This window comes from Panthera uncia, chromosome C2 (genome assembly GCF_023721935.1).
Source record: "Panthera uncia isolate 11264 chromosome C2, Puncia_PCG_1.0, whole genome shotgun sequence".
NCBI classification, from domain to species: Eukaryota; Metazoa; Chordata; class Mammalia; order Carnivora; family Felidae; genus Panthera; species Panthera uncia.
In genome coordinates, this window is record NC_064810.1 from 48405294 (window position 1) to 48419736 (window position 14443).

Here is a 14443-nt window from a genome sequence, read left to right on the forward strand (position 1 = left end):
CCCCCCCCCCCCCCCCCCCCCCCCCCCCCGCCAATGCTAGAATCCATTAGACAATGAAAAAACGTTGAAACCTTTCAGGAGAGCAATCTCGCATAATTATTTCCCACAGTAATCTTAATCTGGGTATAAATTTGAAATTGGCAGTTTCTGTGGCTCCACCCCTTTTTGATATCTGCTTCTCTTAAACTGCACCCCCCCCCCCCCAGCCCCCCACGGGAACTACAGTGATAGCAGTAAACATTTAAGGAGTACTTTTTATGTGAGCCAGATGATGTTCTGAGGCTTTTTTTTTTAATATCTCATTTTCTCTGTAGAACAACATTGTAAGGCAAATATTATTATCATTCCCATGTTATAGAGTGGAAAAGTGAGCCCCAAAGAGATCAATGACCTGCCCAAGATAGCACAATGGTTAACCCGGGGAAATAGGATTTGAAACGTCTGTGAAACTAAATTACTTTATTGGCTTCTGTGTGCCAGGAATGGGGCTAAGTTTTGTTTATATCATTTCTTTTTTTAATCCCCACCTCAATCAAGTGTATTGTTCTCAATTCATAGATAAATTAACTGAACTATGATTTTTAAAATAATCGGGGACTTTAGGATATACTGGTAATTAGATTGCAAGCAGGTTGATCTCTATCAAAAGATTAGTTCCATTAAAAAAAATACAATCATTACTTAGCCACAAAATATGGAATAGTTCATATTTAAATGTGAAGCATTCCAAAGCATTACATCATAGAAACTTGAGTAGAATATCACAGATTTTTAGGTGTAATTTTTGATATTTCTGAGAGAAAGTGAATAATTTCAATCTGTGGTCTTTTAGAACTCGATTGCTTTAGTTTTTAAATCTTGATATTTATTATGCCCTGGTGTTTTTTAACCTTAAATATAGAGATTTTATGAATATAATTCCATCCCTATGCTCAACCATTGTATTTGTGTTTTCTAACAATTTCTCTTCTATTTTCAAGGATCAGTGGTCAACTGGTCAGGACAGGGACTACAGAAATTAAGTCCAAACTTACCCTGTGAAGCTGATATTCATACTTTGATTCTGGATAAAAATCAAATTATTAAATTGGAAAATCTTGAGAAATGTAGACGATTAATACAGGTAGGTATTGCTATCTGGGGAAATAGTTATATACAACCAGTTTATTATTATACAAAACAATAAAATAACCTAACAAAAAGTAACTATACAGGCCTGGAAAGCAGTAAATGGTACCTTAAATTTTTACATGACAGTTTTCCTTGAAGATGAACATTTATTTATGTGCTGCATTTAAAATAGACTAGAAAAAGAAGCATTTGTTAAAAAAGGAGATATTTTATGTTGGCAAAGCATTGTGTTGCTAAGATAACTTTTTATGTTATGACGGAGGTAAAGAGTTCATTCATTCATTCTTTCAATTAATGTTTATTGGTCTCCCTTATATATCTGGTACTGCTCTAGATTTTGCCAGACATTATAAGGATCTCATTCTTGTGGAGCTTATATTCTCAAGTAATTGCTCTGTTAAAAGTGTTTTCTTTTGAATAGTTGGAGAGGTTCTGATGGCTCAGTTTTATGTATATTCTCTATTGCCTAGGAACAACTTACAACAACAAGCACTGTAGAGTATTTAGACAAAATATGTGAAAAGTTCAAACTGGGTTTGTATATTTGGGAATATTTAGCCATGTAAACAAATCTTTTTAACCATTGTCATGTGAAAATAATATGCATGTTTTACTAAGAAAAATGATATCTTTTCCTTTCCACAGTTGTCAGTGGCTAATAATCGGCTGGTGCGAATGATGGGTGTGGCCAAACTGACCCAACTCAGGGTGTTAAATTTGCCTCATAATAGCATTGGCTATGTGGAAGGGCTAAAGGATCTAGTACATTTGGAATGGCTGAATTTGGCAGGAAATAATCTTAAGGTGAATTTTTTTTTTTTTAATTTTTTTAATGTTTATTTATTTTTGAGAGAGAGAGAGAGAGAGAGAGCCAGAGCATGAGCAGGGGAGGGGCTGAGAGGGAGAGGGAGACACAGACTCCGAAGCAGGCTCCAGGCTCTGAGCTGTCAGCACAGAGCCCTACACAGGGCTTGAATCCACGAACTGCGAGATCATGACCTGAGCCAAAGTCAGGCACCCAACGGACCAAGCTACCCAGGTGCCCTGAATTGTTTCTTTTTTTAATTTACAAAGGTATTCACTATAATAGTGAATACAGAAATAAATAGAATAAAACGTGAAAGTACCTACTCCCACATTCCAGGGATCATTTCAGTTAACATAAACTGAAAAAATAATTTATTTTGAAACACATAACACAGTCCCATAGTGTTTTAAATGTGGACAAAGAATCTATATTATACTTAGAGGAATAGATCAAACAGTAGAATGGAATGTTAGGAGGGAGACTGTATCATGCTGCATTAAGCTTTGAATAAATGTTTAATAATATAGTAGAGAATATACTGTTTTAAAAGTAAAGAGAGGGTGTTGTATGCAAGCGATGAGTCACAGAATCAACCCCTAAAACCAAGAGCACACTGTATACACTGTATGTTAGCCAACTTGACAATAAATTATATTAAAAATAAATAAATGCAAAATAAAAGTCAAGAGATCTGGACTCTAGTCCTGCTTTCACCACTTAGTAGCTCTAAAATTTTGGTAAGTTAAAATCCCTGTGTCCTATTTTTTGATATGTTAGATGAGGGACTCAATTAAATGATAGTAATAGCTGACTTATTGATCAGTTAATTAATGCTAGATGCTATTCTAAGCACCTTAACTGTCAACTCATTCAATGTCATGACAGCCTATGAAGTAGGTATAGTCATTATGTCCATTACATAAATGAGAAACTGAGATCCAGAGAGGTAAAGTAACTTGCTTAAGGTCACATAGCCAGGAAGTTACAGAGCCAGGATTTGAATCCATCCAGTTTGGTTCCACTCTTTACTTATAAACTCTATACTATACCAACTGTCATGTGTTATCACTAAGGTTTTTTCAAGCTATAAATATCTGGGATGACATGGTTCTACTTTCAGAGGGATAATGAAGGTGGAAGCTTGTTACATAAGAATTTACCAAATTCTATTATTACTGCCCCCTCTTTCTCTTGCTAAGCTCTCCTCCTCTGCTTACAGTTGGAAGCAGAGGAGGCAGGAGACTCAGCTACGAGGAACTAGGGAAGAATTTCGTTTTTTGATTTTGTGTGATGCTTTTCTTGTGACAGGCCATAGAACAAATCAGTAGCTGCACAGCTCTACAGCACCTTGATTTATCAGACAATAACATACCCCAGATTGGTGATCTATCGAAATTGGTATCACTGAAGGTAAGTCTGTTTGCTGTGTCATTTCTGAAATTTTATACTAATATACCAAAAGGAAGTGATCTGATTGGCCTAAAATCATCCTACTCTGTATGAAGAACAGATTGTAACTTCTGATAAAAATTCTATTAGAGTACCAGAAATGAAGTATGAAATACTCTGTTGTTAGTTTCTGTAATTGATTTATTTTAATTAAAACTGATCATTGTAGTTAAGGTTAATTCTTATTTGCCATCCTTTGAACATAATGAAGTCCCCTTTATGTCTAATCAGCCAACACTAACAGCGTAGCTATGTAATATGTAACATATTGGGCTGACATGTAATCATTCCTGAACTTGAGTCTGTTTTTTGACACTCAGGATGGCTGTTTTTTGAGTAATAGTTATCACTAAGTTATCAAAAGTCACTTCACTTTAATTTAAAAAGTAAACTTGTAATATATAGCACTTTTTATGGAGGGGAATGAATTATGCAATCAAATAAGTAAGTTTGATTGAATTATGCAATCAAATAAGTTGCAATTGAAGCTTCAAAAACATGTAGGCTTTTTCCATATTTTTGCATCGGTGGATATTATTAGCATTAGGTGAATTCGTTAAACCTTAGAAGCAGTGTTATTAACTCACCGTTCCCCATGTCTTGAGCATAAATCATTTTTAGCAGCAATTACTGTAAACAATCTGATGTGTCCATATACTAAGAGAATTCAAATGAACTAAGGATTTTTTTTTTCCTGGAATGATTATTTTATCAGAACCCTGGATATTCAAAGCCTTTAGTTATTCATTGTTGCTGACATAATTTGAATCAGCTTTATCTGCAAATAGCATGTTCTACCTTTCTTAAGCTTTTAGCTTTCAAGAGAATACAGTTGTAAATTGTGGGTTGTGGGTTACCTCTCTCTCCAATTTACCAAAGCAAATTGGAAAATTTGCTTTATGTGTGATTTTTTTTAAAGTTTATTTATTTATTTTGAGAGAGAGAGTGCAAGCAGAGGAGGGACAGAGAGAGAGAGGGAGAGAGCAAATCCCAAGCTCTCAGCGCAAAGCTCAACATGGGGCTGGATCTCACAAGCTGTGAGATCATGACCTGAGCCAAGATCAAGAGTCAGACGCTCAATTGACTGAGCCACCCAGGCACCCATATATGTGATTCTTTTAATGTTATCTTTCACTTTTCTCACTCTTTATTTTGATTTTGTATTGAAGGTTTTATTTTTAAGTAATCTTTCTACCCATTGTGGGGTTGAACTCATAACCCATGAGATCAAGAGTTGCATGCTCTACCGACCGATCCACCCAGGTGCCCCTATTTTGATGTTTTAAAAGGAAATGAACAATATGTTGGAAATGGTTCAAGTTTTAATAACTTAAATCTCAAAAAATGCTAGTTACTATATCAAGTGTGTGTTCTTGGACACATCTTTAAACGTTCTTGAGCTCAGAATGTGGACACGAAAAGAGAAAGTTGGATTAGAAGACCACCTAGGACCCTTGCAGTGTTATTAATCTTTGCTTTGTAAGTGATGAAAAGTATAATAAAATAGGTCCCTTTATTTTTCATACTCACCATTTTGGTTATGTCAAAATAGATAACATTTGTAATTTTTCATTTGTAATTTCATTCTGTTTTTACTTTCTGTTTTTACAAATTTTTCATTTGTAATTTCATTCTGTTTTTACTTTCAAGACCCTGCTTTTACATGGAAACATCATCACTTCTCTTAGAATGGCACCAGCTTATCTACCCAGAAGTCTTGCTATACTTTCCTTGGCAGAAAATGAAATCCGCGACCTAAATGAGGTAAAATTTGAGGGTATTTTGTGGGATCCAGGAAGCTACAAAGAATAGAAGAGATGCAGGATAAAGTTGTGAGCTCACTTGTGAACTGTGAGCATCTTGGAAGACACTACCATTAAGATGAAACACTGGACTCAAGATGATCGTTATTTTTCTTTCTACTTTTTTTTAATGTCAGTGGGTCACTAACGCTTCATTTCATTTGTAATGCTGCAACTTTTGTTCCATTTGGAAAGGATTTGTGGTAGATGTATATCTACATTAAAGGGGTCAATAAAGGACACTCTACCTTTCTCTGGCTATTATGTTTTCAAGATAGGATTTTCTCTATTAGGAAACATTGCTGATATTTGTAAGCAGTTTTGTGAAGCAAGGACAGATGGTCATATTGATGGAATTTTGGAAGCCTTTGGATAATATAAGAGTGGTACTTGTTGCTTTTCAGAACAAGAGGGAAATTGTTGCATTCTCAAACTGCCAAAGATGTGTAATCAACAATGGAAGCCCTGTGCTTGATAATGAATAGTCTATTTCATTCAACAAAGATATCCTTTGTTTCAGATCTCTTTTTTGGCATCCTTAACTGAATTGGAACAGTTGTCAATCATGAACAATCCTTGTGTGATGGCAACACCATCCATTCCAGGGTTTGACTATCGGCCATACATCGTCAGCTGGTGCTTAAACCTCAGAGTCCTAGATGGATATGTGATTTCTCAGAAGGAAAGGTAAACACGACCTCTTTAATATCACATTAATCATGGAAGTTACCATAAAGACCATTTCTAGCTGGCTACAGTTTAATAAACGAAATATTTCTTAAAATGTGCATTTAGAAATTAAGATCATTAATGCAATCATATGGCAAACTATATGCTGGTCGTTTAGGATTTTCTATCCTAAGAAGGGATAAGATATAAATATCAGCCCCAGATGCTGGGGCTAGTGAGTTTAACTTAATGCCCAACTTACAACAATTTGATTTCTAAAAGGTCTTTTGTTGGTTGTTCAGGAGCTTGGAGCATTTTTTTTTTTTTAATGTTTATTTATTTTTGAGAGAGAGAGAGAGACAGAGCACAAGCGGGGCAGGGGCAGAGAGAGAGGGAGACACAGAATCCAAAGTAGGCTCCAGGCTCTGAGCTGTCAGCACAGAGCCTGATGCGGGGCCTGAACTCACAAACCACGAGATCATGACCGAGCTGAAGCTGGATGTTCAACCGACTGAGCCACCCAGTCACCCCTGGTGCGTTTTCTGTAGAAATCATGTTCTGGATGCTATATAGGGTCTCAGACCAATCCCGCAAAAGCTCCTAATCCATCCTATATGTAAGGGCGGTATTAATAATAGGACCCAACTACCATTTATAACAGTGATTCCTTGGGAAAATTCCTGCCAAGTTCCCATTTGGAACTGGTAGTAGGCATGCTGATTGGTCCTCCCCTACTCCTCCCTGTGAAGCAGCAGAAGTGGAACTCCCCTATCTCTGTAATCATGGATGGTTTCTACACTTGGAGCTGGTACCTCTGCATGATGGGGTATTCTGGACGCTGACACGTGGTCAGTGGAATCAGAGCTTTAGGGGAGATAAGAAACTAGGATGTGGACAAGAGTGGGAGAGCAGAGTTAAAGGGCATGAGAATTGAGATGAGTGTATTCTCTTCACTGTGCCTCATTTCATCTCTGCCTCTCACTGCATACCTACATGCACTCATGGACTCAACATGTATGTTATTTCTTACCATTTCTCTCCATCTGTACTAGAGACTGATAGTAGCTGCTTGAGGGGTATGCCCGTGGGAGGATGAGTGGTAGATTACTGACAGGGCTTTCCTTTTCCTTATTCCTGCTGCTTCATCTAGTTGCTGAATAAGGCATGAGGCAGTGAGGAATGGCAGTCAGGACCTACATAGTGTAGGGGAGGGACATGTGTAGGGTCTAGTTTGCCTACAAAATAGTGTGGCTTGTCTTTTGCATTGTGTTGCTGTGTACTCAGAAACCTTATTTTGTTTTCAACTATGGGTAGTTCTAAAGCTTGAATATGGGTTTACTCTGATTATCTTCTCTGGCTCTTCCTTTAACAGAAAAAATACTTGTCAGATTTTTCTATGCAAGTATGACTGGCAACATTTTCATGTAGGAGGCAGGAGGTGAGATGGGCAGAGATAAGACTTTGGTGTAAAAAGAGACCTGGGAAAAGGGACAAGAGAAGGCTTCGCATCTTTCCCTCCCACCTATTAGCTATGTGGCCTGGACAAGTTCCTTAGTTTCTGTGAGCCTTTGTTTTCTCATCTGTAAAATGTGGATAATAGCTTTCAAGAATGAGGATCAGGATAATGCATATAGCATAATACTGATCATATAATAGGTGCTTAATAAAGGATAATTGTCAGTATTACTTAAAGATAGAGACTGAAAATTGAGGTGTTTCATAGAAACTAAAGCAAATGCTAAAAAGCAGAAGATATTTGGGGTGCCTGGCTGACTCAGTTGGTAGAGCATGTGACTTATTTGTTTGTTTGTTTATATTTTTATTTTTGAGAGGGGGAGAGAGAGAGAGAGAGAGAACGTGAGCAAGGAGGGACAGAGAGGGGGACAGAGGATCTGAAGCAGGCTCTGCAGTGACAGCAGTGAGCCCAGTGTGGGGCTTGAACTCACAAACTGTGAGATCATGACCTGAGCTGAAGTCAGACGTTTAACCAGCTGAGCCACCCAGGTGTCTAGAACATGTGACTCTTGATCTCAGAGTAATGAGTTCAAGACCCACATTGGACATAAAGCTAACTTAAAAAAAAAAAAAAGATGAGAAGATGAATTGTTGAATAGATGAATAATAATGCAAAGGCTATGTTTGTACACTGTGGAAATAGTTTTAATACAAGTGACTTTAAGATGAATTTGCATTTTTTTTTTTTAACTTTCTGTGATTTCAGAGATTTCAGGAAGTAGAGAAGAAGTAGGCTTTCACTGGGGTGGTCTTTCCATGGGGTCATCCTACACTAAATAAGTATGGAATGAAGGAAGAGTTGGGAGGATAGCACAATAGCAACGGATTCTCCCCACCCTCCTGCCCCAACATTTAAAAAAACTGCAAGGTATCACATAATTCAGATATAGTTAAAAAATAATATTTAAAAATACCTACATAGTCACCACTGAGAGTAAGAATAGAACATAGTGAGGTGCCTGGGTGGCTCAGTTGGTTAAGCATCTGACTCTTGATTTAGGCTCAGGTCATGGTCTCGAGGTTCATAAGCTCAAGCCCCATGTTGGGCTCTGCGCTGATAGTGCAGAGCTTGCTTGGGATTCTCTCGTTCCTCCTCTCTCTCTGCCCCTCCCCCACTCACACTGTCTTCTGTCTCTCTCAAAATAAATAAATAAACTTAAAAAAAAAAAACAACCAACAACTCTGGAAGTTTTGTTTAGGAGGACAGAATTATTATAAGGGAGAGCTGTCATATGAGTAGCCTGAGCAGCATTCAACACATTTTCCTGGTCAACCTTGGGGATTGCCCTGAAGGACAGGAAGGAATTTCCAGTTTTTATATCTACCCAGCCTGTTGTTTGCGAGGAACATCCAGATTAAAAATTTTCTTCATTATGAAAAGTATCCCAGGTTCTTGGATGACTTCAGGTAGCCACATGTTGAATGTGTGTGTCACTGGAAAGAGTAAGTTGAGCAGTCAGCCACTCCTGTGGTGCTGTGAATGAGTGCTTTCTCAGAGAGAGGCACACCTGTGCAAAGACCAGCACCTTTGTGTAGGAACTCAGTATTTGGAGTCCTTTTGGAATTTGTTTCCATTTGTTTTATTATTTATGCGTCCTAGTCCCAAGCTACACCTCTGTTGTTTAGTTGGAGATCAGAACTTACAGAGCAGAATTTTGGAGTAGAGAGAGTACCATAGTGAACACCTAAATACGCACCATACTCCTTCAGCAATTACCAACTTTGCCTATCTTGTTTCATGTATTGCCCACTTTTTTTGTTGGACTATTTTATTATTTTTTAAAAATGTTTATTTATTTATTTTGGCAGAGTGAGCAAGCAGGGGAGGGGCAGGGGAGGAGCAGAGGGAGAGGGAGAGAGAGCATCCCAAGCAGGTTCCACAGTGTCAGTGCAGAGCCCAACATGGGAATCGATCCCGCCAACTGTGAGATCATGACCTGAGCTGAAATCAAGAGTCGGACACTTATCTGACTGAGCCACCCAGGTGCCCCTTGTTGGAATATTAAAAAAAAATTTTTTTTGATCTTTATTTTAGAGAGAGAGAGAGAGAGAGAGAGAGAGAGAGAGAGAGCATGAGTTGGGGAGGGGCAGAGAGAGATGGAGACACAGAGTCCAAAGCAGACTCTAGGCTCTGAGCTGTCAGCACAGAGCCCGATGCAGGGCTCAAACTCACAACTGCGAGATCATGACCTGGGCTAAAGTTGGATACTTAACCAACTAAGCCACCCAGGCACCCCTCCACCCCTTGTGGAATATTTTAATGTTTTTTTGAGACAGAGAGAGATAGAGCATGAGCAGGGGAGGGGCAGAGAGAGAGGGAGACACAGAATCTGAAACAGGCTCCAGGCTCTGAGCTGTCAGCACAGAGCCCGACACGGGGCTCGAACTCATGGACCGTGAGATCATGACCTGAGCTGAAGTTGGACGCTTAACTGACTGAGCCACCCAGGCGCCCCCCCCTTGTAGAATATTTTAAAAGCAAATATTAAATATCATTTCATCTAATACTCCTTTTTTTCTTTAATGAGAAACAGCAGATTGTTTTAAGTTCTCTCTCTTAATAGTTGTTACTTCTATTATGTAAATTATTCCTTCAGTTTCAAGAGAAGAATCATACTGCAATGATTTGAAATTAATAGGTTAAGCTGAATGATTTTTAATTTTGTTTTTCTTTGAATTGGCAATGCTGTTTTAATTGGCAAGGAGATTATTTTACCTAGGAGAATGTTGTATGGATTAATAAACTTGTGTAATGATACTGATGAATGTGAAGCAAAGGCAGAGAAACAGATGTTACAGTAGTTGATGTTCCACAGTTTGTGGGTTTTCTCACACACTTAAAACTGGAATATTCACACTGAAGCCTTCTCTCTCCTCTTACTTTCACTTCTCTCTTTCCCAGCTACAAAACATCTATGACTTAGACCTGTTGCTTGCTGGCTAACATTAAAGTTGGTGATTGTTTTCTACTATGGATCTTTTTTGGGGACAGCTTTCCAGCTTCTCTCCTGCTTGCCAGGAGAACTTAGGGAAATTTAGAGCAGATTTCAAGAACATTTTGAATGATCAGTATTTAGTGCACAGGAATGAATCCATGGAAGAAATACTTTGAATTATTTTTATTAGGTAAAATAAAATTTTTATCTTTAGACTAAGGTTGGGATTTCATAACTTCAGTTCATCAGCTTGCCATACCTCATATCTCATTGTTCGAAAACAGTTTTTCTTTTCTTATGAAACTGGCAAATCACAGGAAACTAATGTTGTTTTATTTGCACCATGACTCTCTTGCATGATTTAACCAGTTATCAAAGAACCAGTTTCTTTTCTGTCTATAGTAGAATGTGGGTGTCTCGACAGTTTTGGACTGTACAGTTTGTATGATGTGGATACCTTAATATCAAGGTCCAAATAAATGGTTGTGGATTGAAAGTGATTTTCAAACTCTTTGTAATGCTAAGTTAATGCTATAAAAATAGAGAAAGTATACTAAAATGATCCAGCCTCAACTTCAAGTTGAGGGGTAGATTTAAGAATAGTAAAATTGAGGGTTGCCTGGGTGGCTCAGTAGGTTAAGTGTCAGACTCTTGGTTTCGGCCCAGGTCATGATCTAATGGTTTATGAGTTCGAACCCCACATCGGGCTGTGTGCTGGCAGCATGGAGCCTGTTTGGGATTCTCTCTCCCTCCCTCTTCTCTGCTCCCCCCACTTGCACTGTCTCTGTCTATCTCAAATAAACAAACTTAGGGAAAAAAAAAAAAAAGAATGGTAAAATTGAGGCAATGGCATGTTAATGAAAAAACCCATCAAAACGTATATGCAAAAGTAAAGAGTAGTATAATGACCTCCCATGAATTCATCATCCAACTTCAACAGTTTACAACTCGTGGCCAACCTTGTCATCTGTAACTTCACCTACTCCCTGTTCTCCTCTTATTTGCAAGCATATCTCAAAGTACATATAATTTCATCTGTGACTATTTCAGTATATATCTCTAAAAGATAGGGCTCTTAATGAAATAACTATAATACTACTATCATCTCAAAAAATGTAATAATTCCTTAATAACATCAGATATTAGTTCAGTGCTTACATTTCTAATAGTCCTCATAAAGGCAGTTTTTAAATTTTTGGTTTTTTTTTTTTTTGGAAACAGGATCCAAATAAGGCCCTACATTGTGATTTGTCTCTATAGCTTTTAAATTTCCTTCTTGCTTTTTTAGTGACTTAAAACATGAATTTATTATTGTTGCGTGCTCCATGGGCTGGCCATGCTGATTGGGTGGTTCTCACGCAATTGTGAAATCACACATGAGGCTGGAGTCACCTGAGGGCTCAACTTGCCAGATGCTCAAGATGATGCTTTTATTATTTATTTATTTATTTATTTATTTTAAAATTTATTTTAGTATTTATTTCTGAGACAGAGACACAGCATGAGTGGGGGAGGGGCAGAGAGAGGGAGGGAGACACAGAATCCGAAGCAGGCTCCAGGCTCTGAGCTGTCAGCACAGAGCCCTATGCAGGGCTCGAACTCACAAGCCGTGAGATCATGACCTGAGCCGAAGTCAGTTGCTCAACTGACTGAGCCACCCAGGCACCCTTCAAGATGATGCTTTTAAATCTCTTTTAACTATAGGTTTCTATTCTTTTATTTATTTATTTATTTATTTTTGCTTTCTTTTGTCCTTTTTTTGGTTGTTGTTGATAAAACCAGATGATGTGTCCTGTGGAGTTTCCCACTGTGCTTATTTCGCTGGTTATATTCCTTTGTCCTTTGATGTGGTCCTTTCTCCTGTGTTTCCTGTAACTTGGTAGGAACATGCATAGGTTTCATTAGATTCAGGCTTTTTTGTGGGAAGACTACTTTTTGGGTTCTAGCAAGGGACACACACACACACACACACACACACACACACAGACACAGTGTTTGTTTGCCCTTCATGTTATTGTTATTAGTAGCTAGCTATTAATGCCTAAACCCTTAATTCATTCACTGAGAGCTTCAAAATGGTGAGGTTTTAATCCATTCATTTTATTAGCTGGAATACTTCTATAAAGTAACTATTTGGTCACTCATGGTGTAGCTTGTATAGGAAAGATAGAATTAATAATATTTAATTCTTATCCTTTACTTACCAATTGTTAAAAATAATGAGTTGGTGGGGCACTAGCATCTTCCAGCTGTGACCAATCAGCTTTAAAGAAATTTTTTGTTTGTATAAATGACTTTTTAAAAAAGCTTATTTATTTATTTTGAGAAAGAGAGAGAGGGGGACAGAGGATCTGAAGTAGGATCTGAAGTCTGCACGGACAGCAGACAGTCCCATGTGGGGCTTGATCTCACTGTGAGATCATGACCTGAGCCAAAATCCAGAATCGCACTGAGCTACCCAGGCACCCCTTTTTAAAATTTTTTTATTTTAGAGAGAGAGCAAGCACATGAGTTGGGGAGAGGGGCCAAGGAGGAGAGAGAGAGAGAGAGAGAGAAAGAGAATTCTAAACAGGCCTGGCACAGCATGGAGCTGGACAAAGGGCTCAATCTCACAACTCTGGGGTCATGAGCTGAGTGGAAATCAAGAGTTGGATGCTCAAATGACTGAGCCACCCAGGCCCCACCTCCACCCCCATTAGCTTTTTTTTTTTTTTTTTTTTTTTTTTTTTTAGCTATCAGTATGAACTAATGGATTTAAATGTAATTGATATATTTAGGTACTTTAGTTTGACAGCAAATAGAGGAAATACTCATTGCTTCTTTGAAAATAACTTAAAGATTTTTGGAACCATAAGTACAACTTTGTGGAAGTGCCCCTAAGCAAGTAAAAAGGTTTAAAACATTGTGATAGTAAAGGGAGTGAATCAGAAGGAAAGATTTTTTAAAAGAACTTATGTGGATTTTATTTATGAAAACCATCCAATGATGCTATAAATTAAGAAGGAAGATGATTGTTGCTTCAAAATGTATCTTGTCTACTCTGGTGTCCTCTCCTCTTTTGTATATCCCCTGATTCCAGTTTGAAAGCTGAATGGCTCTATAGTCAAGGCAAGGGGAGAGCCTATCGGCCAGGCCAGCACATCCAGCTTGTCCAGTATCTGGCTACAGTCTGTCCTCTCACTTCTACGCTGGGTCTTCAAACTGCCGAGGATGCCAAACTAGAGAAGATTCTGAGCAAACAGAGGTAAGCCCCTTTATTTGTAGCAGCTGGTGAATTCACAAGTGAAAATACCTCTGAGTCTTCCTGCATGGTTAGTAGGACAGAGGCAAGTACTGTGACCCACATTTCTGGGTAGTTGGGCCGCTTGTCACTGCAGCAGTCCTGCTGGGGAACTAAACCATGTGGTGCAGTCCAGCTTGCATTGTTAGTCATTTCCTGAGTGGGGAGAGCCAAGCACTATGGAAGAAGGGGACTTAAAATTTTTTTTTTTTTATGTTTTATTTTTTATATTTGAGAGAGAGAGAGAGAGCGAGAGCGAGCATGAGCAGGGAAGGGGGCAGAGAGATGGAGACAGACTCTGAAACAGGCTCCAGGCTCTGAGCTGTCAGCACAGGGCCCCATGCAGCGATCCAACTCATGAGCAGTGAGATTGTGACCTGAGCTGAAGGTCGGATGCCCAACTGACTGAGCCACCCAGGCACCCTGGGAGAAGGGGATTTTTAAAAAATACATATTTATTCTTTTAGTGTAGGTGTTTCATATGGGTTTTTGTTATTTTTAAAGTTTACTTATTTTGAGAGAGAGAGAGGGAGAGAGAGTGCATGTGAGTAGGTGCAGGGCAGAGAGAGAGGGAGAGGATCCCAAGCCAGCTCTGTTGTCAGCATGGAGCCCAAGGTGGGGCTCGATCTTGTGAACTGTGAGATCATGACCTGAGCTAAAACCAAGAGTCTAACGCTTAATGGATTGAGCCACCCAGGTTCCCCTCATCTGGGTGTTTAAATACTAATATTAAGACGTGAAGCCAAGGGGCACCTGGGTGGCTCAGTTGGCTAAGAGTCCCACTTGGGCTCAGGTCATGATCTGACGGTTTTTGACTTCGAGCCCCGCATCGGGCTCTGTTGTCAATGCAGAG

General features: G+C 38.7%; 1 protein-coding gene across 1 annotated transcript in view; it reads left to right on the forward strand.

The window, feature by feature from the left end:
- CEP97 (centrosomal protein 97) overlaps positions 1-14443 on the forward strand; it is a 29699-nt gene that overhangs the window by 1093 nt on the left and 14163 nt on the right. Inside the window, exons 2-7 of the mRNA XM_049628107.1 lie at positions 981-1123; positions 1777-1935; positions 3248-3349; positions 5039-5152; positions 5711-5877; positions 13390-13554. Coding sequence (XP_049484064.1) covers positions 981-1123; positions 1777-1935; positions 3248-3349; positions 5039-5152; positions 5711-5877; positions 13390-13554 — 850 coding nt within the window. The remainder of the gene's footprint in view (positions 1-980; positions 1124-1776; positions 1936-3247; positions 3350-5038; positions 5153-5710; positions 5878-13389; positions 13555-14443) is intronic.